This window comes from Pleurodeles waltl, chromosome 4_2 (assembly GCF_031143425.1).
Source record: "Pleurodeles waltl isolate 20211129_DDA chromosome 4_2, aPleWal1.hap1.20221129, whole genome shotgun sequence".
Lineage (NCBI taxonomy): Eukaryota > Metazoa > Chordata > Amphibia > Caudata > Salamandridae > Pleurodeles > Pleurodeles waltl.
The window spans coordinates 957,830,809-957,855,521 of NC_090443.1; the positions used below are offsets into that span (position 1 = coordinate 957,830,809).

The 24,713-nt window shown below is 43.5% G+C and overlaps 1 protein-coding gene across 2 annotated transcripts in view; it reads right to left on the reverse strand.

Moving 5' to 3' along the window:
- The window catches only part of MAST2 (microtubule associated serine/threonine kinase 2), a 1,054,635-nt gene that overhangs the window by 783,136 nt on the left and 246,786 nt on the right, over positions 1-24,713 (reverse strand). For both annotated transcript variants that reach the window (XM_069232766.1, XM_069232767.1), the window contains exon 3: positions 19,624-19,766. In XM_069232766.1, coding sequence (XP_069088867.1) covers positions 19,624-19,766 — 143 coding nt within the window. The remainder of the gene's footprint in view (positions 1-19,623; positions 19,767-24,713) is intronic.

Genomic DNA, 24,713 nt, shown 5'->3' on the forward strand with positions numbered 1-24,713 from the left:
GGTAAGCTTCTAGTACTGCTTTTACTTTGTAGAGTTGCGTGTATGTAAGCAAAGAATATTGAAGTATTAAAATGTATAGCTACAATGTAGCAGGCAGCTAAAAGTGGATGTGGACTGGGGGAATGAAGCACGGGGTGAAGGTGTAAAGCCCCCACGACCACCTCTGTCCAGTAGTTTGAAGCCCTGCTGCTCGAGCAGTCAGGAAGGTCGGCTCTATCACCAAATGATGTAAAAGCCGGAGTCTGCGCTATAGCTTCTTTTGCTCCGTTTTATAAAATGTATGTGAACAAACACGAACCACTATAACAAAGCGTTTAAAGGTTAAAAGTTATTAAAAAAAAAAAAGTGGCCAACACCAACAGACCACAGAATGTACTTGCACCTTGTAGTAGCATAAAAACTACCCAAAATAGGCCGTAACAGATTTATATTACAAAAGTAAAAATCTGATCGTATTAATGGTATCATATTAAACGCATTACAGTAAAAAAATAATATATATACATATACTTTTTGAAATCACTTGTAATGCTTAAAACGCACCAAACTATACCAAACCGGTAATACGGGCTATGGTAAAATTAGGCACATTTCAATCCAAATACCAAATAAAAAAAACACAAAACAAAGCAAACAATAGAAAAATACAACACAAACATTAATACATTAACTGAAAAATACCTTTGGAAAGCATTTCTATTAACAGAACTGCAACTACCGTCAAATTAAGCGCATCCGATTAAATGTGTTTGTTTCAGAAAAACACAAGAACAAACAAAAAAAGTAGTCCAATCAAAGTATCCTAAATTAGCAAGAACAAAAGAGTGCATGTAACAGAGGCAGTACCCACAGGTGTGACCAAAACCCCAAAAGGCGAGACACATGTAAAGTATTCATCAAACAAAACCAAGACATTTTGAAAGACACATGAAAGAACAATTGGAAACAGATGGGCGCGCAAATACCAAAGACTGAATACATCACGTCGCGACGAGACATCGCATGCGCTAGTAGGCGAGACCTAAAAATGAGTACCATTCGGTAAATAAACAAAAGGAGGATAAATGGAGGCTTATTCAGAACTCTCAGATTAAGGGACAAATCAATACTGTGAGGCTAGAATAAAATATAATTGGGGGAAAATGCTGGACAAAACTAGAAAATGGATAAGCCCAAAACAGGAACTTCAACTCCCTCAACGTATTATCCATCCAAGAACCCAAGTGACGTGATCACGCCTCGAACTCAGACTCTGCCACCGATGAGTAGTAAATGTGTAGGAACAGCTGTTAGTCCGTCAGACACTATGGAATCTTTTCTTGGCATCACTCTGTAGCCTAATCCAAGCGTCTGCCGTGCTAGCAGTGGGGATCGCCTCACCTATAGAACCCGGAAGGACAAAGGTACCTAGTGAGGCTTTTTGTAAGTGAATGCCCTCCTTGGATCGGTTTGCCCAACGCATTACTGGACAGAGTATTCATACTGGATAGATTACGCTTAAATGTTTGCCCATCTTTGGAATGAAGGCAGGGTTACCTGCGTTTGCTAAACCAGTACTTTACATTACTACTGGATTTAAAATGTATTTAAACTATGAACAAATACAGATACAATAAAAAGGTGCTAAAAAATAAAAATCTACAATTTTTGGCAAGTTTCTCACAGTTCACTCTTTGAGGCACACACTGACAACCGATGACGGTTCTGTCTAAGAAATGATTAATGCTACTACCCAACAGTTTCTTTCGCCACAAGAAGCACAGTTTGCATTTTAATGCACTGAATATAATAGCACAAATTAATGTCACCACCGTTTGTATCACAGTTTATCAGCATAGGTTTATTTAAAATCTGGACGCATGAATTATCAAACACAATGATTCTATTTGTTAATTCATCGATCGCCATTAAAGTGGGAGTCACTACTTCGGAAGTCAAACATCGCAAAAAGGTAAGTTTGCATTCATTTTATATTCATCATATCCTTAACTACCACGGTCCCCAACTTCATATCCTTTCAGTTTTGTTTTTTTAATAGTTTTTAAGTGTAAATTCCAACTGCATCTGCTGTATGTTTTTATAAGTCTGTATTAACGGGTTTCTTTCATTTATTTGCCTATTTCCGTAACCCTGAGCTCTCCTGGAATGTTTCGACAAAAACACTTGATTTTTTTTTTTTTTTTTTTTTTAGCTATGATTAGCTGAATTGGCTTGGACTATTTTTTCCTGTCACTGCCTCAAAAAGAAAAAAAAAAAAGTTATTCCCCCCCCCCCCCAATGGGCTTCCCAGAACCTCACAATATTTATACCAATAATAACCAGGACTTATTAACACAAGATTAAATAACATATTAAAATAAAAAAAAAGATATCCATTGAGACGCTAATGATAACGTCAATGGTAAGGTGATATCTAATGTCACCGGTTGTGTCACTGATGTCATTAGGTTTTCGTGGAGGGAGGACACTATGTTTTGCGTACTAAACAATAACCGTCGATTTTCCAGGCGCATTCGCATGTTTTTTATCATAACTTCCCTTCCACTGTACTTTCACTCACTCACCAATGCACCTGAAAAAAAGAGCATAACAAAGGATGGATGCTGATGCAGAGTGTGTAATGCGCTATTCATCACCAGCACTGAAGCAATGGAAGGACACCATGGTCCTCTCGCAGATTTACCTCTGACTCGTGGAACATGCTCCGTACAGAGAAGGCACGCAGCCTTCCTTTACCAGTCTCTCTGAAGAATGCATGCTCCATGGAAAAATGGATCACCAGCGACTCGTTTAAAAAACGCGCCTTTTCAGCTGAATTTATTTTTTCTTCTTTGCACAACCAATGAAATAAAGCATTAGATACACATAATTTTGCAGAAGATTCGACATCATGAAAGAGCATCTATGCTGCAGTAACAGCAGTGAACAGCAGGGGGCCCTCTTAGACCGCTGAAACGGCTTGCTGAGATTGCCTTCCGACCAATCTTCTCGATTCCCAGATATGTAAACAGTTTGTATGTACACCCATGTCTTACAAAACATTTTCTTATAACATCCCGCTAGGAAACCTTTACAATCGCCATCAGAGTCCCTCACCATATACAACTTCTGTCACAGGCCTGACAAGCACCACAGACCTCAGTCGGCGCCGCACAAGTAGCTCACAGAACAAATCACAAAGACGGAGTGCAAGGATAGGGTGAGGTCTTTTTGCTAATCTGGTGCTTTTAAACCAAGCAACTTGGGTTCTAATGTAAGGATTTGTCACTTGACTGAAGGCATGAAAGTCTGTGCACGTGACCATCTTCCTGCGACCCAGGTTGTACATGTGTAATGCGTTGGTGGCGCAACAACTACATGTCAGTGGTGTAACAAAGGTCCCCACAGCCCCGTTGGGGGGGGGGGGCGGCGAGCTCCATATAGATATGTATATAAACCTACTGATGATAGTCACTAGGTAGTTATAGTTAGGACCAACTTTTCCCAGAGGCAAAACGTTTTTTGTTTTGCTAATAACGCTGACGCAGTTAGACAAATCTTCATGAAATTTCCCCCCCAAAAATGTCCTACTTTGCCTAGTTCTGCTTAGAAAGTTTGGGAGTGATTTGTAAAGGGGTGGTTGATGAAAACAAAGGGGGGTGGGGGAAGGGGATTGCTGGAAGGGATGTCCCAAAACACTTTTTCACCATTATGTGTCTATGGGATTTTGCATTCTTTGACCATGCCTACAGCTCAAACGGCTGAATGGAATTAAACCAAATTTAGCAGGAAGTTAAATCTTGATCCGCAGATCTTGCGGTTTATGATTTGGTTTAAATACGCTCAGTAGATTTGGAAGTATTATAGGTTAAAAAATATAGATATATAGGGACACAGAGGATCCGTGGATCTGGGGAAAAAGCAAGGATCTGACTGACTGGCTGCAACTTGACAGAGAAGTTGTGGCTGCCATTTTGTTTGTCGCATCTGCTGGGGGATGGGAAAAGAAGAGTGAAGAAACACATATGGGGTTAGGATACAGGTATCCTGACCTGATAGGACACACAGAGGGGAAAAAAATTAAATTGCCCAATTGTGTTTTTTTTTCCCCTTGTCTGATTCGTGGATTCACCATGGGGGTTCCGCACGGTCCACCTGTGTAAATTTGCGATGGATCCAGAAAAAAGTGTAAAAAACACCCACTGCATCCAACTGCATGCTGCACACGGCTTGGGTTTGGGAGCATGCAGGATAGTTGGTCAAAGGGCGTTGTAATTTTAACGTGCGTGCTAAAAAAAAAAAAAAAAACATAGAAATTCACTGGAAAAAAACAAAGGTACCAGTTATTGTTAGGTTCTGAAATTACTCGCACAAAACCACATAAATTAAGCAGCTATAGTTATTGTTAACTCAAGTAACCGTAATTAGCGCCCTAAGGTAACTATAACTGGACTAATTACCCCACATTTTACATCACTGATGACACCTTCCATGGCATCATTGCTCTCATCACTGCAACTTGTGCAATAAAATGATTCATGAGAAAACTGTGTATTGTGGGGGAGCAAGTTATAGTTACTTGAGTTAACCATAACTATAACTGCTGAAATTGTATGTTTTCGTACGAGTAAATTCAAACCCTAACTATAACGTCCCTGTAACCTTTGGAGTTTTTTTCCCAGTGAATGAATATATATATATATATATTATGTGTGTGATCGTCCTGCCTGTAATTCATTCGCAGTGAGTGAATCTCTACTCATGAACATCCGCACGGAAGTCAACGACCTTTTCTTAAAACACACTAGAAGTGTATCTTTTGCGAATCTGATAAGCACCCACCTCGTTCACGTATGAGTCATGGAAGGAAAGGTTTTTGTGATGTGTTAGTGCAGTCGCACATCTACTAAAAGTACTTGGTCCCTCTCCAAATCTGAGCGAGAAAGTATTTAGTCTAACTTCAGAGCTGCGACAGAGCCATCTCAGGTTATCCAGGAGATGTCATGATGTCGATGGAGATGTCTTCGTTTGTGCTCTACACTAGAGGGCTCTAAAACCACATCTATAGTCTAAGTCAGCAGTGATCTCTTAAAGCGGTGTAGGTCCTTTGGAAACAATTTGTGTGCAGGTGATTCCTTCTTTCTGGCCAACGCAAACCATATACATATAGAAAGGAATGGGCGGACAGGGGCGGTTTTGCCGGGTACAGCGAAAGACTCATACCACCAGTGTGGCTACCTGCCCATCTGAGTGCCCCTCCGGGTCCCACCACCTCAACATGGTCTCTGAAAAACAATTCTACGATATTATTAACTACACCTGGTGACAGCCTCAATGCCTTTGAAGCACAGATGATGATTAAAAACATAAAAAGCTACACACTGAAACACAACTTTCATGACCTGGGCACAATGGGACAAACACCAGCCTACAAACATACGGGCCAAGGAGCTCAATGCCCCGACAGCTATGCCAAGAGAAGTGAGAATCCCAGGGGTTATCATGGACTCCAATCTTCTCAGACCCATATGCCTCCAAAATGAATGACAACAAAAAATATATTTAAACACTAGAAATAAAAATAAAACAGTGCATTCTAGGCTAACACAGAGACCCAATAATAAATCATTAGGAGGCTTTTGCTGCCATGGTAAATGCTGCCAATCTCTGGAACTCAGTACCCACCAATTTCAAACCAGAGAAGATTACATGGTTGTTCTCAAGATAATTACATCAACTGCTGACCCTCGGATAGAGCCCAGACGATAATCCTTATACCAATGTAAGCATGTTCGAGGGCTGTGGGAAAGTGTGGACAAGAATACCATACTAAGACGACAGACACAGGCATTCAACCCAAACTGGGAACCTGTGCCCAAAGAAAACCACACAAGGACCACCAAATAAGGAAGGAATTCATAACTATCCCTTTCCAATCAACAGTAGAAGGGGCCCCTCCACTCTGAAACTGAAGACCTGCAACCTGCCTAATGACAAATGGGACTAACATTTTCCCTGCACCAACCTTCTACATCTAATCACAATACGGAAGACAGTTAATCAAGTCTTTATAATGTTCCTCTCAGTATCAATTTGACATGATCCATACCATATTGCATATTAATTCACTACCTACTCCCTCATTGTCATAGGCACACAATGTATGAGGACCTGTGGAATCTTGCGTGAACCGAACACCGCTGGATACAGGCTAGACAAGCATGCTTCAGTAACCACTCAGTACTAACCAGACATAGGCGCAGAGACCAAAGAGATCTGCCACAAATTACTGGTACACGCAGGACTCGAACATGGTCCACACCTTGCAGGATCCATTTGTCACATTCTCAGAGCACTGACATATTATTGTGACCAAATGGATACAAAAAAAAAAAACAGTTTGTCTTTGCAAATCTCGTACTGCCATGTCGTAAAGAAAACAAATGAAGGAGGACTGCAATTTCATCTACCCAGACACATCTTTCATTACCCTTGATCGACACCCTCTACCTGTTGCAGATCTGTAGGATCAGAGCGGATGACCTTGCGCCACCACCGGCTTAAGAAATCAGACCCAGAACATAAAAGGTAAACTACCAATACAATGAAGGGATCTGCACATTTATTTAGTGCTGCCTGTATTACATTTTTTTTTATTTTTATAAATGTGTGCCTGTCTCTCATATTTCCTCATCCGTCACACCACAAAGCACAGCGCCCCATAATGTGATTCAGTGGTCATCATGCACAACATGGAAACACTTGCCAGAGAGGCTCAAAGCAAAGACAACCCTCCTCCCACCACACACGACAGCGTCAGCTACAGCGAGTAACTCTTATACCTCCTCTCCGCTTTAGGGTCTCTCTTCCCTTTCTATTAGCATTAGGGTCACCCTCCCTGAACCCTAATAGACATCATGCGTCTATTTCCTCTACACTTAGTACCAGAATCTATTCTCTTCTCCCCAATAATTCAATAGAGCATCTCTGTATCAATGGCAACGTTTAATGTCCACATTAGTTCCAGGATTCCCTCATCCAATTAGCACCTGAGACCTATGGCCCTCTATAACACATGGTTCACCTTTCCTCTGCCTGATATCAGGACTGGTCTCGATCCTGCAAGGGCTATGGCAAAACCCCCATTCCGCAGCTTGGGCCTTGGTCTTCTCCCTGCTACACCCAAACAGATTTTTGAGTGTGGTGGAACCATCAACTTGCTCCAGGTTGCTATACAAGGCACCACTATTTTATCTGATTGCTACTCGGAGATTTTAGACTTGTGGCCATACTGTAAGGGCTCTCACAACATACATACCTAACGAAGAGTCTTGTTTTCAGGCTTTCCAGAAATATTTATTATTTTCTTTAATAGCTGGCTGCCTAGCATGCCTGCTTGCTAACCTCACTAGGGGAAACGTCAATCAATCACAGATGCAAAGACAATTGTGGCGTATCTGAAAGCCCAATGCACAGCAAACATGTCCCTCAATACAGGAACCCTTTACCCCGACCACTCTACAAGAAGACATCCGCTGGTCTGGTTTACGTTTCATTAACACCAATAACAATCATTCTAATCTGTTGGTTTACATTTGCTGCTGCTCGTGCTGTAATTAGTTGACTGACAGCAACTCCTCGAGTTCCTTGCACCTCAAGTACCTCACATCAAGTCTGCCTACAGCAGGAGCAGATGGGCTCTGCCCAGTGTTTGCCACTGAAAGACCTTGAGACGATGCATTCGACCCAAGATACTTATTCAAGCACTCGCAGGTGAAAGCGACGCCTTCCACAATCCTCGCTCTCAGCTGCTGAGTGATGAGAAAGCACAACAGACACTGCAAAGAAACTCAATGACTGATACGCAGGCATTCGAAGGTTAGGATTTATGTCAGTCAACAAACTGAACCCTCTTTCACAAACGCTAACTGCCTAGTGTCAACGCACAGCAATCTTGTGATGTCTCCCCCAGTGGCGGCTGACACAAATTAAAAGTGGTGCTGCCGGCCACCTCGTGCTTCTCTGCTTCCTGGTCCCAGCATCAAAGACTCCCTGTGCAATCCTCGCACTGCTCTCATGCTATTACCAAACATGAGAGCAGCACAGGGATTGGCCTGAGCGGGCTGGTTTACCGCTCGCTAAGGGGCAGGGAGTCTGTGCTGTTTCTCCAATCCAGCTGTCAAATACAGCTGGGTTGGAGAAACCTAACGCACATGTCTGAGCAGTTATGTGCACTCCACTCCCCCTCTTACATACCCCCTCCCATGGCCTGGCCCTACCCTCCCTGCACAGGCCGGCTCAGCCAGCAGCTGAATAATAAAACAATAGTAAAATATCATTTTATTTTTTAGCTGCTGCATGTGAGACAGAAGGGGAAGCTCCCGCTGGTCTCCCCCACTTTTACCCTAATATTGTTATGTATATTTACAGCTTGAGAAGAAAGAGGGCACTAAAAACTGAAATGATGAATAGATGCATAGGAAAGGTATAATTCATAATTACATAGTACTTAAGCACTACTGTCCAAGACAGAACTAGTATTATGCAGAAAATATTTCTTGCTCAGAATGATTTCGAATTTTGTGGATTCACAAACCAGGCCCATCAGAAGATTTTGTGGGTCCCAGGTAAAGTTCTTCTGGGGGCCTGCTCTGGTCTTTACCGCAAAAATAGTAAAACTCTTCTCTGGAAAAGAGGCTGACCACCTAGTCACAAGGATGCGTTACCTGTCTCATCATGAAGGAGAAAACCAGGACTGTATTTCCATTATTAATTACATAAATGAATTGTATAGCAGCAATGCAAGACACGTGATAGTGCAGAGTCAAGGGCAAAGATCTCCTGCTACCCTCCCCTTGTGGCAGATCTGTCACAAACTCACAAGCAAAGTCAGTTTAGCATCTACAATACTTGTTCTTCAGGTCTCTTAATCACAAATGAAGGATCAGGAAACGCACGGTGGCACTCTGTATCTACACTGAAGCCCAGTTCTAAAACGTTACGCAAGTGGTGACCAGTGTTGTACCCTATAACCTCCTCTGTCAATTGTGTCTATCACCTTAGATTTGGTTTCGGAGTCAATTATGTATTTGAGCCTATCTTAAAGCCTTACTAAAATGTCCTAATCCAGCGCTTACAGTAAGCACAAAAGGGTTTTTCTCCCACTTAGTATCCATTTTCCCTGGTGGGGCACAGTTTATGACGGATCCTCCCACAAATTTCTGGTTTGAGCGTGAAAGACCCCCACGGCTGCATCGTTTCCTTGGGATACATGCATCCAAGAGCTCTTGAATGGTTTTTAAGGGCTAGTGGGTGGCATACATCATAATCTTTTTAGGACATAGGAGGAAAATATAAATACTTAAAAAACAAAGGTCCCACACCTCATGGGAAACAGCGGTGACGACAGGGAGGGCCAGCCATCGGCCGTCAATCCTGATCCATAGCACCTAATGGCAAACGTCAGAAAAACACTTTTTTTTCCTAGGCCCTCCAATAAAAACTCTGATATCACCAAAGTCTCCCAGCAGAAGATAAAAATCCCTGCTACAGGCAGACCTTTTCTCCTGACCCTGTTCGAAGGGTTGTAAGGCAGGGAACTGATTTTGGAACCTTCATGGCCATATTACGTCTTTTTGGTGTTAATAGGACCCACTGAACTCTTCAATGAAGGTAAACAATGATCCAGGCCAAAACCTTTTCAGCGATCCACATACCAAATTATCAAGAAGTTCTTATGTGCCTCTTACACACACAAATACAGGAAATGAATGGACGTTCAAGACACTGTAAGCTGTTCCAACATCTAGCATTATCTACTTCTAGGGCAGTGCCCCATAGTATATCATGCTATATTATACTGTTTATAATTGCTGTCCTTCCTCGTGTATTAAGGTTGCCCATGTATTTTAATCATCTGCCTACTTCTGCTTGTGATTCATTTTTCCAGCTCCTTAAAAAAAAAAGTCAGTCCATCGCTCCTCTGTACATCACTCATTTTCATCATTTGACACAGACTTCCACTTTCCCAAGAGTCTTCCGCATGTTTTATTGAGTGATCATTTCCAAGCCCGACTTCAGCCTCTGAAGATTGTTTTCCACCTCCTTAAAAAAATACAGGAACAACTGGTCGCAGAAATATATGCGTCACAAAATCCTTTACATTATTCCAACAACCAAATTGCAGATGTGGCAGGTACAACTGCAAACCCCCAGGATTGGAATATACCAACCTGAATCGGTTACCCCTCTAGATCATGCAATTTGGAATGAGAAAGAAAACTAGCGACAAAGAAATTTGAGAAAATAACCACGTAACAATTTTGTTTCTATTTTACGTTTATTATCAGTACCGAGATCCGATAATAGAGACCTTATTGCAGTAACTCCTATTAATCTAGTTCAAAGAATAAGCCTTGAAATGAAGGGTCCCTGCGTTAGGGATAATTTTATTTAAGCTTGCAAGATCACTCCTCAAACCCAGTAAAAGTTTAAATCAAAAACAGCGTTAAGACGCGGATGTCAACGGCTCTGTGTTAATAAGTCGGCAGAGAAGCAATTGCATACAAAGGAGTCTGACCAGAGTTTAGTTTACAAAATAAATACCTAAATAAATAACGTGTGAGAGAGCGTAGCTTATATAATCTATATTAACAGGAAATGTTTATGAACTAATGTATAATAATGCCGCCTAAAAACTGTATTAACCTGTTTTGCTAAAACGTGCACTTGAAATGTGATCACGGGGAGTGGCCGCCAATGTATACGGGGACTAATGAAAATGACTAATGTTTATGAAATAGTGTGTCTAAATAGTTTTACACTAATTATTAATGAGTATGTTATTAAAGTTTTTGTTAATAAATCTCGTAGGCCTTAGTTAGCATGAGTCGAGGCCTAGCTGCCTGACTCTCATATTAAATGTATTTTCTATCGTGCTGTGTGCTGACTTGCTCAAGGACATGAACTCTTGTTTTTTCAAAAACTAGAAGCTGAATGTAACTATAGTAGATCCGTTCCCATGAAATTCATATTGCTTGTAGAAATGTACTAGCTAAATGCAACAGTGTAGACTAATGTTAAATACAAGGTCGACCAAACCGGTACAGACAATGGGGCCACTGACCGAAAATGTGCAAAGAATTACAAAAGGATGAAATCATACCGGACATTCTACCTCTGAAGAAGTCAATCATATGGACCAATAAACTGCCTGAGAACTAATGCGGGGTAAAAGATTTAATGACATAATGTGTTTTCTAATTGGCTAAAGATAGCGGGGTGCAACCTTTGTCCAACCAGATTTTAGGGGAATGTACAACGAAAAGGGGATACAAACCCCTGTCACCAGGAAGTGAATTAGAATTAGGGAGTAGGAGACTAGGAGAGGGGGCGATGCTGATGCTATATTTTATGATCCAGAAACTTTGTCACTTTTATTAGTGACTGGCTGACTTATCTAGAACCATACTTGTCCTTAGATTTGCCCTTTACACTTTACCTCCTTATGAGGGAAGTGCCCCTTCACCCGGAGCTGAATTACTGAAGCCGATTCAACTGATGTCCTGAAGACGAAGACAGAGCTCGATTGCTGACCAAACTTGGATGGTAACTATATGACAATGAAACTGTGACTGTCTGTTTGCTTTTCCTTTCTAGGTACCAACTGCTCTCTTTTGACAGCAGCCATAGTTAGATGTTTTCCAAATTGATCTTACAAAATTGTTTTGCATGAAGCCCAACATGCCAATGCTAATTAGAGGTTAGGTAAGGGGTTCACTAAAACTGACGCAAACGGACAAATGACTGAATCTATGCTTTGTTGAACAATGCGCTATTATACTCTGGTAATGTTAGTTTATGTTCACGCTGTGCTATATTCTAATGTTTGTGATTCTTGCCTTGATGAAATCTTATCAGAGTTGCCATATTGTGACTATGCTAATGTGTTTCTTGGTTTTGAGACTAATAAATCTGCTAGTAGTATTGTAAACAATAGGGAATAAATATCACTAAATTCACACTAAACTGGTGTGGTTATTCATGACTGCAAGGTCATGGTGGTGTCTTGAGTTTGATTAATGTCTTTGACTAAAGTGAAATGCATTATTGTGATAAATATTGATGACATTATTGACGTATTGATTGATATGTTGATTAGCTATCTCGTCCTAAGGCGTCTCTCAACAGGGTCAAAAGATTCAATGGTCTAAAACGAGTCCCAATGTGTAGAAATGTATCATAGAGGGACGCATTAGCATATGCATGGGCCGACAGTTTTTTAAGCAGCCCATCACTCGTGCTGCCAAAACCCACTTTTGCAGAATACAAAGGGTATCTAATCTTGACCACATGCCTCTTTTTTGCATCACCCAACATGCCCTATCCATTCATCTCAATCTTGTAGGTTCTTCATTGATTCTTTCACTTTTTGGCACTTGTTAGGCATAATTATTTTCTGCCTTCCTTCTTCTTGCTTTGGGTCAAAGTCTGATAATGAAACACAGTCATGAGCCCCAAAATGAGCAGCCAGTGGTAAACATCTTCAACCACCAGAAGCACTGGTGCTATGAGCCGTAATGCAAGCAAATTACACGGGTCTCTTGTTCATCGAAGGAGGAACAGGTCAGCCAAACTAGAGTGTATGTTTGTATGTATGTGGTATTTGTATAGTGCGAGCCCAGCTAAAGGGCACAGACTGCAATGGAGGGTCGAAGGCAAAGAAACATTGAAGAAATGTTTGAAAAGGTATTTGAGATCTGAAACAGAAAGACTGTTACTGCATGGTGATGTAGTGTGTTTTTTTTTTTACAGAGGTGCATCATCAGCTCTTAACAAAATAGGAGGAGTTAGGGGCAAAGTGGGTGGTCCAGAGGATACATGGATGGAGAAGGCCTGTTAGCTTATTTTAACTTTTTTACACTTCTTCATCTATAACCTGCTGTTTGCCTAGCCACAGGTATGCAGAGAGCCACCAATGCTGGTGACCTTGTCAGCCAGATATGTATCTAGTTCGGTTGTGACGGCTTAGTAGACGAAGCATCTAACCTGAAGACTATGTAGGTCGGCAATGGGTGCCACAAGAATTCCATCAGGATGAGGGTGTTGTGGTCTGATTTCTTCAGGTCCTGGAAGAGATGCGCTGTGGAATGTAGGATGCCCTTAAAAGGGGCAGTGTGGAGTAGGGTGCTGCCACCATCCACACATGACAGTACGAGGGCTTTAACAGATGTTCTGAACTTACTCGCTTCCTGGAAAGAACAGTGGGCTCCTCACATGATTGGGCCCCCGTGCAACTACACCTGCTGCGGTCCTCGCCCCGAGATGGGATGGAGACCTACTTCTCATTTTGGAAACCAGAATTGTAAAAAAGAAATCACTTTTGCACCTCCAAAGCCATAAAAGAGTGAGTTTTCTCTCCACTTTCTATCCGAAATTGGATTCCCTACTGGATGATCGTAATTCTTAAGGATCTCTTTTTTTTTTTTTTTAAGATAATAAAACCCGATAAAAGTCTCCTCCAGCCAAATGGGATTTCCAGCAGAGCCAGTGCACAGAACTCCCCCGCTTCCTCACACCCCGCTGGCAATTTGTACACCATCTGGAGATTGACCACAGGCTCTGTGAAACAGCTGCTGACATGTTGTTGGGTCTGAGATCCCAGGAGGCCTTGCATTTAAAGAGGTGCTCAACTTGTCATCAACCACGTCTTCAGCATCTTGGAAGCAGAGGCTGCATGAGGTATGCAGCTTGGAATTAGAAATAGACACAGGAAAGCGTCTGGTCCACAATATTCAGGGGGCGGGAAAACCACGGCAATACCAATCCTACATTTAAAGTGAGGAATTTAAAATAAGGGCTTGAGAAAGGAAAAAAAAATGCTTCATATTTAATGTTATATTGTGGCAGACACTGGAGTAGGCGGGGATAATGTGAAATAAAAATAACCTGTAAAATGTTACCCTTTGCAACCAAACCTGTGCGAGTTTACCCACAGGCACCAAAAGGTCTGCCCGCTCTAAAATAAATACTAATTTTTCAGTTTGAGGGGAATACTCCTAGAATTAAGAAATGTAGGAGTGTTCAAAAACACTTTTAGACATTACATTGCATTTAAGCCTGTGTAGCGCTTGGCAGGATGAAAATATTAAAAGAGCCAGTGTGACATTTGTGTGTAAGAACCAATAGGCAATCTCTAGCTATCACAGATTATCACTGACAAAAACATTCGAAACAAGTACAGAAACACATTATTTGTATGCCATTTTAATTTAGGATTAAGGCTCTTTCAGGTGTTTTCACAATATCGGTTTTTAACTCCTTCGCTGCCAGGCCTTTTCCCCCTCGGGTGTCAGGCCTTATTTTGGCTATTTGGAGCAGTTCACACTTAGGCCCTGATAATTTTTTCTTAACATAAGCTACCCATGCCAAATCTGCGTCCTTTTTTTCCAACATCCTAGGGATTCATGAGGTACCCAGAGTTTGTGGGTTTCCCTGAAGTAGACCAAGAAATAGCCAAAATACAGCAAAATCTATTTTTTTTTTTTATGGGAAAAAAGTGCTGCAGAAGAAGGCTTGTGTTTTTTTCCATGAAAATGGTATTAGCAAAGCGTTTGCGGTGCTAAAAATCACCATGTTCCCAGCTTTCAGGAACAGGCAGCAGACTTGAATCAGAAAACCACATCTTGCAACACAGTTTTGGCATTTTACTGGGACATACCCCATTTTTACTATTTTTTGTGCTTTCAGTCTCCTTCCAGTTAGTGACAGAAATGGGTGTGAAACCAATACCGGATCCCAAACAGCTAAACATTTCTGAAAAGTAGATAAAATTCTGAATTCACCAAGGGGACCTTTGTGTAGATCCTACAAGGGTTTCCTACAGAAAATAACAGCTGAAATAAAAAATATATTTAAACTGAGGTGAAAAAAACTGCCATTTCTCTCCACGTTTTACTCTGTAACTTTTTTCTGCGATGTCAGATTTTTTAAAGCAATATACCGTTACGTCTGCTGGACATTTCTGGTTGTGGGGATATATAGGGCTTGTAGATTCATCAAGAACCCTAGGTACCCAGAGCCAATAAATGAGTTGCACCTTGCAATGGGTTTTCATTTCATACCGGGTATTCAGCAATTCATTTGCTGAAATATAAAGAGTGAAAAACCTTTGTATTTCCAAAATGATCACAAGATAAGGTGTTGAGAAGCAGTGGTTATTTGCACATCTCTGAATTCTGGGGTGCCCATACTAGGATGTGAATTACAGGGCATTTCTCAAATGGAAGTCTTTTTTACACAGTCTTACATTTTGAAGGAAAAAATGTAGAGAAAGACAAGAGGCAATAACACTTGTTTTGCTATTCTGTGTTCCCCCAAGTCTACCGATAATAATGGTACTTCACTTGCGTGGGTAGGCCTAATGCCCGCGACAGGAAATGCAACATGGACACATCACATGTTTACATTGAAAACGGACGTATGTTTTGGAAAGTGCCTTGCTGTGGATTTTGGCCTCTAGCTCAGCCGGCACCTAGGGAAACCTACCAAACCTGTGCATTCTTTAAAACTAGACAACTAGGGCAATCCAAGATGGGGTGACTTGTAGGGCTCTCACAAGGTTCTGTTACCCAGAATCCTTTGCAAACCTCAAAATTTGGCCAAAAAACACTTTTGTCTCACATTTCGGTGACAGAAAGTTCTGGAATCTGAGAGGAGCCACAAATTTCCATCCACCCAGAGTTCCCCCAAGACTCCTGATAAAAAGGGTACCTCACTTGTGTGGGTAGGCCTAGTGCCTGCGAAAGGAAATGCCCCAAAACACTATCTGGACACATCAAAATTATCAAATACAAAACTACCTGTTTTTGCGGGAGGCACCTGAATTTTGGTCCTGGGCTCAGCAGCCATATAGGGAAACCTACCAAACCCAAACATTTCTGAAAACTAGGCACTCGAGGGAGTCCAGGGAGTTGTGACATGCATGGATCCCCCAGTGTTTTCTTACCCAGAATCCTCTGCAAAGCTCAAATTTAGCAAACAAAAATCACATTTTCCCCACATTTCTGTGTGGGATCACCATACCAGGACAAATTTCCTATCACCCAACGTTCCCCTCAGCCTCCCGGTAAAAATGATACCTCACTTGTGTAGGTGGGCCAAGTGCCTGAGAAAGGGAAGAGCCAAAGACATGTCTAAATTGAGGGGGAACCAAAGCAGATCCAAAAGGGCAGTTTGAAAAAAAATATTTTTAGGCTGACAAGTGGGGCAGAATTTTTATCGGTATAGATGCGACAATGCTGGGTGGTAGGAATTTAGCCGATTCCGGAAGGTTCCATCAGAAAAATGTGTGATTTCCAGCAAAATTGGAGGTTTGCGGGCATTGTGGGTAAGAAAATGGTGCAGGCTATATGTGAAGCACACCACCCTGGACTCACCCAGATGTTTAGTTTTCAGATGTGTTTAGGTCTTGTGGATTTTTTTACATGGCAGTGTTCCAAAGTCCAAAATGTGCAGCCCTCCCCATTTCAAGTGGGACGATTTTGAGAGTTAGCCAAGCACTCATGATCCAAATGTAAAACCAAAACCCAAAATAATCAAATGGCCTCTTGCTTGCCGTGGGATAACATGTTTTAGTGTGCAGGGGAGAGCTGAAAGACTGTTACCCCCTTCAGTTGGGGTGGGAGCATAACCACGCCCATACTGGTTGGTAGCCACCAGCTCTGGCATCTAGTAGGCTTTCTGCCCCCCTTGGGAGTGGATCGGGGGTAATTGCCCCATCTGCCAATCGGTGGGAAGAACAACTTTGTCCCCATTTATTTGGGGTGGGGGTATGGCCATAACTCACCCTCTTTTTTGAAAAAAATCATCCCTGGTGTCTGGTGGGGTTTCTGCCCTCCTTGGGGGCAGATGAGCCTTACAAAAATAGGCCGATCTGCCCCTAAGGGGGGCAAAAATGACCTAAACATTTTGCCACCCCCTAAGCATTTCTCTTCCACATGACGCTGGAAGCATGCTTCAAGCGCGATGGAAAGTGACCTCTGATGAGGTGCTGACGTCATCAGATGTCACTGGGGGGTGGGGGGAAAGCGATTCCCCTTTCATCCCTGCCCATGGGAGGGGGTGGGAGGCCCACAGGGGGAGTGCTAGCACTCCCCGCGGGGACCAGGTCCGGAATGAGGTGGTTACGTTACATAACCACCTCATCCTCGGCACCCAAGGGGTTAAGAGGCTAAACATATGTACAGGCAATGAACAAATAAACCACCAAAACAAAAGAAGGGATGTAGGGTAGGATACTTAGTAACTCTTCTGGGACCCTTCATTCCTTCAGCATCAGTGGCACTTCTATGCCCCCCTCCTCCAAGAGCCCCCTATCCCGAAAAGAGTAGCTGCCTCAGTCACTGGACTCTTTCCAGTCTCTCTGAGGCTCATGTAGCCACCATCAGTATTTCAGTCGCTTCATCTTCCATTTCTTTGCAACCTGGGTTTTCCGCAGGGTTTTTAAAGATATATATATATATATATATATATATATATATATAAAGGGTGTGAAAGCATCAATATGGAAGTGTCCTCCCACTGAGCGACTGTGACCCTAGGAGGGTTTGGTGACTCATTTTAACATGCCCCTGATGGCATACACCCCATTGGTGATTAGTAAGTGTTATTCCACGGAACCACACATTATCCCAGTGATACTCTCTTGCTTTCCCTCTTCCCAGCGTTACTATGTTTTGCCACAGTAGCAGTCAGGTGCACATGCCAAAACCAGTCGTCATGATGGAGCAATAACTTCATATACAGATGTCCAGTGGTTGCTCACGTGGACCGTGCAACTGCAAGTATGGATTTTTTGGGGGGGAGCCCACACCACTGTCCAGAAAAAGAGACACAACAACATGGGGGCAAAAGGGGATCTTCAAGGTCAAAGAATGCTCTGACCGTGAGTAAATGTCAGATGAAAAGGTGAGAGGGGCTTATTAGAAAAAAAGGGGGGTGGGGGCTTGTGCAGTCTGTCTTTGCCACCCACCCACTTTAGAGAGGAATTTATAATGGAATCTCTTGATACCTAATAAGCAATCAGAACAATTACCGCCTAGAAGGGAAGAAGCTTTGATTAGAGAGATAGTATATAAGATAGACCTCCAAGAGGTAGAAGGGAGCCTGTCAGGGGTTAAATGTTCTCTTTAGAGGCAAGTTGGAATGGATGGGGAAAGGAATCTTGGAGCAACTCCAGTTTTCAGAGAAGGAAGGAGGAGGACAGGCGACCCGAACAGAGTATGCTATGCTATCTCTAGCAACAGATTAATCTACTCAGACCAGGAATATGATTAAATATCTCAAGAGACTTTCATATTATTTTGAAAACAGAGACCTTGATACCTCAACCAGTGCTTCAACCATCTATGATAACCACTGAGTCTTAGCAACTGTCCTTGCATGGCAGTGGCAATCAGCCAGGCGTGGATACCTTAGCCACGGAATAAGCAATAGCAATCATCAGGCAAAAGCCAGGCGATTCAAACTGCAGAAGGAATAGAGTTATAAATCTGGATAAGAGATGGGTTTACAAGGACTTCTTAATTATGAGGAATTATATTTAGGTCTTAGCTGTAGAATTAGGGTGTTCCACAACAGAAAGCCCTGAACTGGAGATATCTTCTGCCGAATTTCTATTATATGGCCAACTCTAAAGAGAATGGATTGAAGGGTGCTGACTGTGAATCCCTGGATGGCTGATCAGAGAAACAGAACTTAGCTAAATATTCTGGGAAGCGGCCATATAGAGTTCTGTGGACACAGCAAAGGATGTTAAAGTGGTATGCTCCTGCCATTTCCTTTCTCCAGCCTTTCCTCCTTGGCCTCAGATGTCCCCACGTCCCATTCTAAACTATTAGTGTGTGGAGAGACTCCACTTGCCATAACACAACATAGGCAGTTCTCAAGGAGTCTGGCAGGCTAAAGATGCACCTCCCCTCTGTCCCTACAGAGGGAAGACACATCAGCACCAGGAAATACAAGCCATTATGTAAGAAGTAGAGCGGTGGTGTGCTGAAACATGCAAAGACTGCAATAACCAGAAGCATGTCACTTTCTGTTTCCGCTACACAAGAGTAATCAAGAAAGTCCTTGGTATTGGCATCCTTCCCTTCAAATCTTCAAACCTCGGAAATGCTCATCTTCGACCCCCGGAACCTCTAGAGGTATTGTTGAACATCACAGTGATAAAGGCAAAGGTTCAACACGCAAGCCTAGACTTAAGGCAGAAAACAACATTCCCATGTGGATCTTATGCACCCAGAGACTCAAGGCTTCTTGCAATAAACCAGGGGCATTGCAAGCCCATGTGTAGAAAGTAAAACGAGAATTAACGTAAGGACAAGGAATTGTATATGACCTGATGTCAAAACACCGTAGAAAACATCTTCAATCTAAAACCGGATTAAGACACCAAACACTGTTGAGTTTAGGAATTCTTGCTCGTGAGATTGCAGCTGCTTCCCACAGAACATGTCTGTTACACACAAGCTCAAAAATGCAAATATTTTAAAGAACAGTTTGGAAGAATGACAACGATTATGTGGTAAATGACTTTTATAGCCTTGTAACACACGCTTCAAAGTCAAGGTCCTAAACACTCACCAGTCCTGCGGTGAGGGATGGGGCGGACTGGCCCAGGACTTGGTTCCTCATGCGGACCAGGTTGGAGGAGTCCGCCGGCGCCTGCCAGGAGAGCTGGCCCACTCCTCCGTGCGCGCTGCTCGACAGTGGAAGCAGCTGTTTACCTTGAGGATCAAAAACAACAGAAATACAGCAAGTTATAATTAAATCCCGCTTTGCTCTGAATCCCAAACTTAATACACTTGTGCAGAAGCTGAATATGATAAATACGCACACTTAAACCCCTAGAACATCAATACCCAAACTATGAAAACTTCGGGAGTTAGGGAAGTTGCACGGCAGCCGAGATATTAATGGAAGCACTTAAGCAGGACAGGCTTGTAAAATATTTGTAAAGAGGCAGAGTTGCAGAATGCTCGGTTTCATTATATCAATCAATGAAGATCGCATTCGGAAAACTAGACAGCTGTACGAGAAGGTCTATCAATGTTACAAATGTAACGACTCTTACTAAGGTGTCTGCTGCACAGTTCACAACATAACCCCCCTGCTTATTCCAATACCCGGCACCCCCCTTTTTTAGGGTCGAGCCTGCTTTGCATGCGCTCGCGCATGCGTATAGCAGGGAGACTCTTTAGTATTTAGAAAAGGGCTCCGAGCCCTGTCAACTTCACGTCAGTGCTTTTTATTGGTTCGTGGGCTTCCCTAATTAAATCCGCTTGCTTTCATTAGTCGAAGGCCCGCATAGGTCATGCCTTTTCCGGTGGCTAGCCCTCCTCGAGCGCAGCGACCAAGTACAGAAAACATGCGAGGCTCGCTGTTTTCCATCGGGCTGGTGGACTTTTTTTTAAACTAATTTACGAGCCCGATCTCGCTTGGCAGAAGTCGAGCGCTTTATCTACTTGATTTCACTTTTTCGGGTTAGGTGCATAAATGCACTTTTGCCCGATAGGTGAAAAGTCGGGTTAGGAGTTTACAACGCGATCGGCTCTAACACGAGCAAACGCGAGAACCAATGCATTGTAAATGCTTGTTTTTAAGAGTAACCCTTCTTATTGCATTTATCAGAGAATTCACTATGCAAAACCCATTCGAATTGTATTCGCAGAAATTTCACAATATAAAGTTCGATCCCAGTATATTTATCACGCGGTTACACCACCTAAGGCCTTTCCCTACTGTACTGGACATGGGGTCTGTGCTGGCAAAGTCTCCAAGGAATTAGCTGTTAGATGGAGGAAACACAACTACTGCCCAATCAAACAAGTATAAAGAAGATGATGAACAAAGGGGCAGAGCCAAATATCATCTCTCTATACTCCTTTCTGATTCTTTTCATTTTATTACAGAAGCTGTTGCTGAAAACTCAGGTTGTCTCAAGCAAGACCTAAAAGGACTATACACTGACCTTGTGACTCAGTGTGTACAGCGCGGAACACGGGATGCGGTGTCCTTCGATGGCGGTGGATGGAATACATGAAGCAGAGGCTAAATAACAGCAGACACGTGATACTGCGGACGGGAATCCTTTCTGGAGCGAGGGGAGTGGGCCGCTGGCTAAAGTTAGGATCAGTACTAAAACCTGATTTCTTTCACAGCCTTTTACCAGCGACAAGGCCAAGGACCGGAAACGGCCAATAAAACTATCTGTAGATGGAGCAGAACTTTCAGCAACGTTTATAACCCTAAGGGAGTGGGACAGTTATGTCTCAAAAATTCAGCGTGCTCACAGAATTGACAAACAAAAGTGCACTTATATTGGACACATGGAATATTTCCAATCTACATTATACGGATGGATCCACTGATTTATGCAAGAACAAGGCAATTTATCCAGCAAATTAAGTGCCTGAGTCAACCCTATACAACACATTTTTTGGCGTTATTTAGCGACCATTTAATTTTAGCGCACAAACAAAAAAATCTACAACTTCCGAAAACACAGGGGCTTCCTGATGCAGTAAGGTAGCATCTTTCTGACATAGTGTGTTTAGATTGTAGTACACTGGGATCCTGCTAACCAGGACCCCAGTGTTACTTGTATGGTAACTTTTGCACCCCACAGTTGGCATACTGGTGCACCCATTTAAGTCCCTAGTATATGGTTTCTTCGGTAGCCAGGATATTGGTACACTAGGGGTCCCCAATGGGCTGCATCATGTATTGTGCCACCCATAGGGGCCCACACAAAATGGGGCTACAGGCCTTCTATTGCATCCTGTGTGAAAGTGTGGATGCACCTTTCACTACAGAAATAAAGAAGGTTTACCGTATATTACGGTCACTGTACTCTGATCCTGTAAGTCACCCCTAAGGAAGGCCCTTCAGCCAAAAGGCAGGGTGCATGGTTCTAAGAGTGAGGGCTCCCCTGCATGAGCAGAGGTGCCCATACAAACCCCAGGCCCCATTTCTTAGGCTTTGTAAGTGCGGGGAAAACGTTTTAAGGTATATGGTGGACATTGGTCAACACGAGTTGTCCAACTACATAATGGCTTCATCGAACCTAGGCTTGTTTGGTATCGATTCCAGTGTTAATTGCATGACACCATGTACTCTGGGAGTTCCCTAGGGGATCCCCAAAGGCTGCCTGTACAGCCTTGTAGGGTCTGCATGGCAGCCCATGCTACTGACGACCCCAGACAAGGTTTTGCCCTCCTGTTGCTGAACCTCACTCGGGCAGGGAAAGGCAGGACAAAGGGTTTCCTGTACGAAAGAGGTGTGACCACCTCTTCTTGTGAAATAGGTGTCTCTGGGCTGGTGTAGGGGTGCCTCTAAATGCTACCAGACTGCTTTGAAGGGCACACTTGGTACCCTCATTGCATAAACAGGTTTGCACCAGTGCAGGAACCCCGGGGTTCCCGCTATGGTGTGCAACCACACAAAGGACAGGGAAGTAACCCTCCCCAGTCCACCTCTTCCTCTAGGGAGGTGCAGAGAGCTCTGCCTGATGGCCACTTGATTCTGCAATCTTGGAAATAAGATGAGCAGAGGCCTCTGGGAGCATGTGACTGGTTAGTCCAGCTGGGTGACGTCCCCGATCCACCCCTCCAGATAGGACGGTCACTGCAGTATTTGTCCAATCCCCTTCCTGCGCTACTTTAAGGGCTCCTCTAAGGGTGGGACCCTAGATTTGTCTGCAAGACTTCAGGAACTGTCTGCAAGTCTTCCCCACAAGATACTTTTGCAACCCGGACACCAGAACCGCTGCTGTTCTTCTCTGGAACGAAGAACAAGACTGTAACCAGTAGAAGGCTACTGCAACTTTGTTTCCAAGTTCTGCAAGACTCCTGCAACCCTCATGGCCCTGCATCCTCCACAGTCATAGTGCTGCCTGCACTTAGGAATGCAGAAAGGAATCTCCATTGGAGTGAAGGAGTCACTTTTGTATCCGCAGGCACCTCAACAATGACGACTGGCTTGTGGATCCTGCTGTCCCACGGACTCTTCAAGGCTCTACAACACAGGTGGTGGTTCTGTGGCTCGTCAGAGATCAGACCTATCTTCCTTGCAACTGGGAAGTCTGTAGTCCCTCGCTGGAACTGCTTGGCTGGAACTCCTGTGCACCGCGTCTGTCATTGCCAAGGTTTGTTGGATCTTTACTGGGAAGACCTCCTAGGTCAAAGAAGCCCTGGCCTCCAGCACTCTTCAGTTCCAGGAACAACGTCCTCTCTGCAACTCCTGCGAAGTGGGCATCCCTCTTAGCTGTGGTGCTGGGGCCTCCATGAGACTCTCTGTGGCTGCTGCCAGAGAGACCTGCTGGGGGCTCCATCGATTCCTGCTGGCTCTTCTGCTTGCTGAGAGCTGGCCCTGACCTACCTGCAAAGGGTAAGCCACCTGGACCTTGCTGGTCCCCACAAATCCTGCAATCTCTATGCAACGCTTCCCTGCATTTGCAAAGGCTTGTTGGTCGCGCTGACCCCTCTGCAATCTAATTACTGGCGTGGGACAGCTCATAGATGACCACAGGGGTCTTCCTGCATTGCCAGGACTCCATAGCTACATGTCTTCATCCACCATCCAACAGGAAAGCATCTTCTGAAAGTGTGGGCATTGCCCTCCTGAACCACCTGGGCACCTCTGTGTGGCCCGGGCTCTGCCCCCTCTTTCCTTAGGTCCACTTCTTCAGGACTCCACACCTGGGTCCCCCCACCTGGTCCACCGGTTGTCCAGCTGCTGTCGTGACCTAGGTCCCACTGACGTCAGTGGGAGGTTCTGACACAAATTCACCCCTATGCATCTGGGCTCCCTGGTGTAGGTACTCCACTGTTTTGGGTATCCATGGTTGGGGGTACTATCCAACCTACCTTGACCCAACGGGTTTCCTGGGAGTCCTCTAGGAAGTGTCCTAAAACCCCACATTATCCTATGAACATCTAACCCAGGGTTACACCTCTGCATACGTGCGCCTGGCGGAACCTACTTACTTACCTTGGGTGTTCCTGTGCTTCCCCAGTCCTAAGTGGTAGTAAGGTTTGGAAGTGATTCTCGTACATGTTATTATATGCCTGTACATGCCTTTTCCAAGTATATTTTTGTATGATCATATCTTCGGTGGGATATATACCAAAGCTAGTTCTAGTGTGTGTCTTACAATAAATATAGAATATTTATCTCGCATTGGTGTGGTTCTTCCCTCTGTGTACATCACTAACTGACCTGTATGGTATTTGCAGCTGCTTTACACCCTCCTGGATTAGCCTTAGCTCTTTGCCACAGCTACCCCTATGAAAATCTGGTTCTCTAGAACCTCCTACACTATCACTAAGGATTGCCTGGCCTCAGTACAGGGTGCCTCAACTATAGGTGTACATGTAGGAGGCTGGCCTGGCTTATAGTGTGTACCTTGTGGTACTTACACCTTGTGCCAGATCCAGTTATCCCTTATTAGTAGAATAGAGGTGTTTCTAGCAGCTTAGGCTGTTAGAGGTAGCTATGGCAAATCAGCTTAGGCTGAACTAGGAGACATGCAAAGCTCCTACTATACCACTTATATCCTGTAGCACAATATCATAAGAAAACACAATACTCCGAGTTACTAAAAATAAAGGTACTTTGTTTTAGTGACAATATGCCAAAAGTATCTCAGAGGATACCCTCACTTAGGAGGTAAG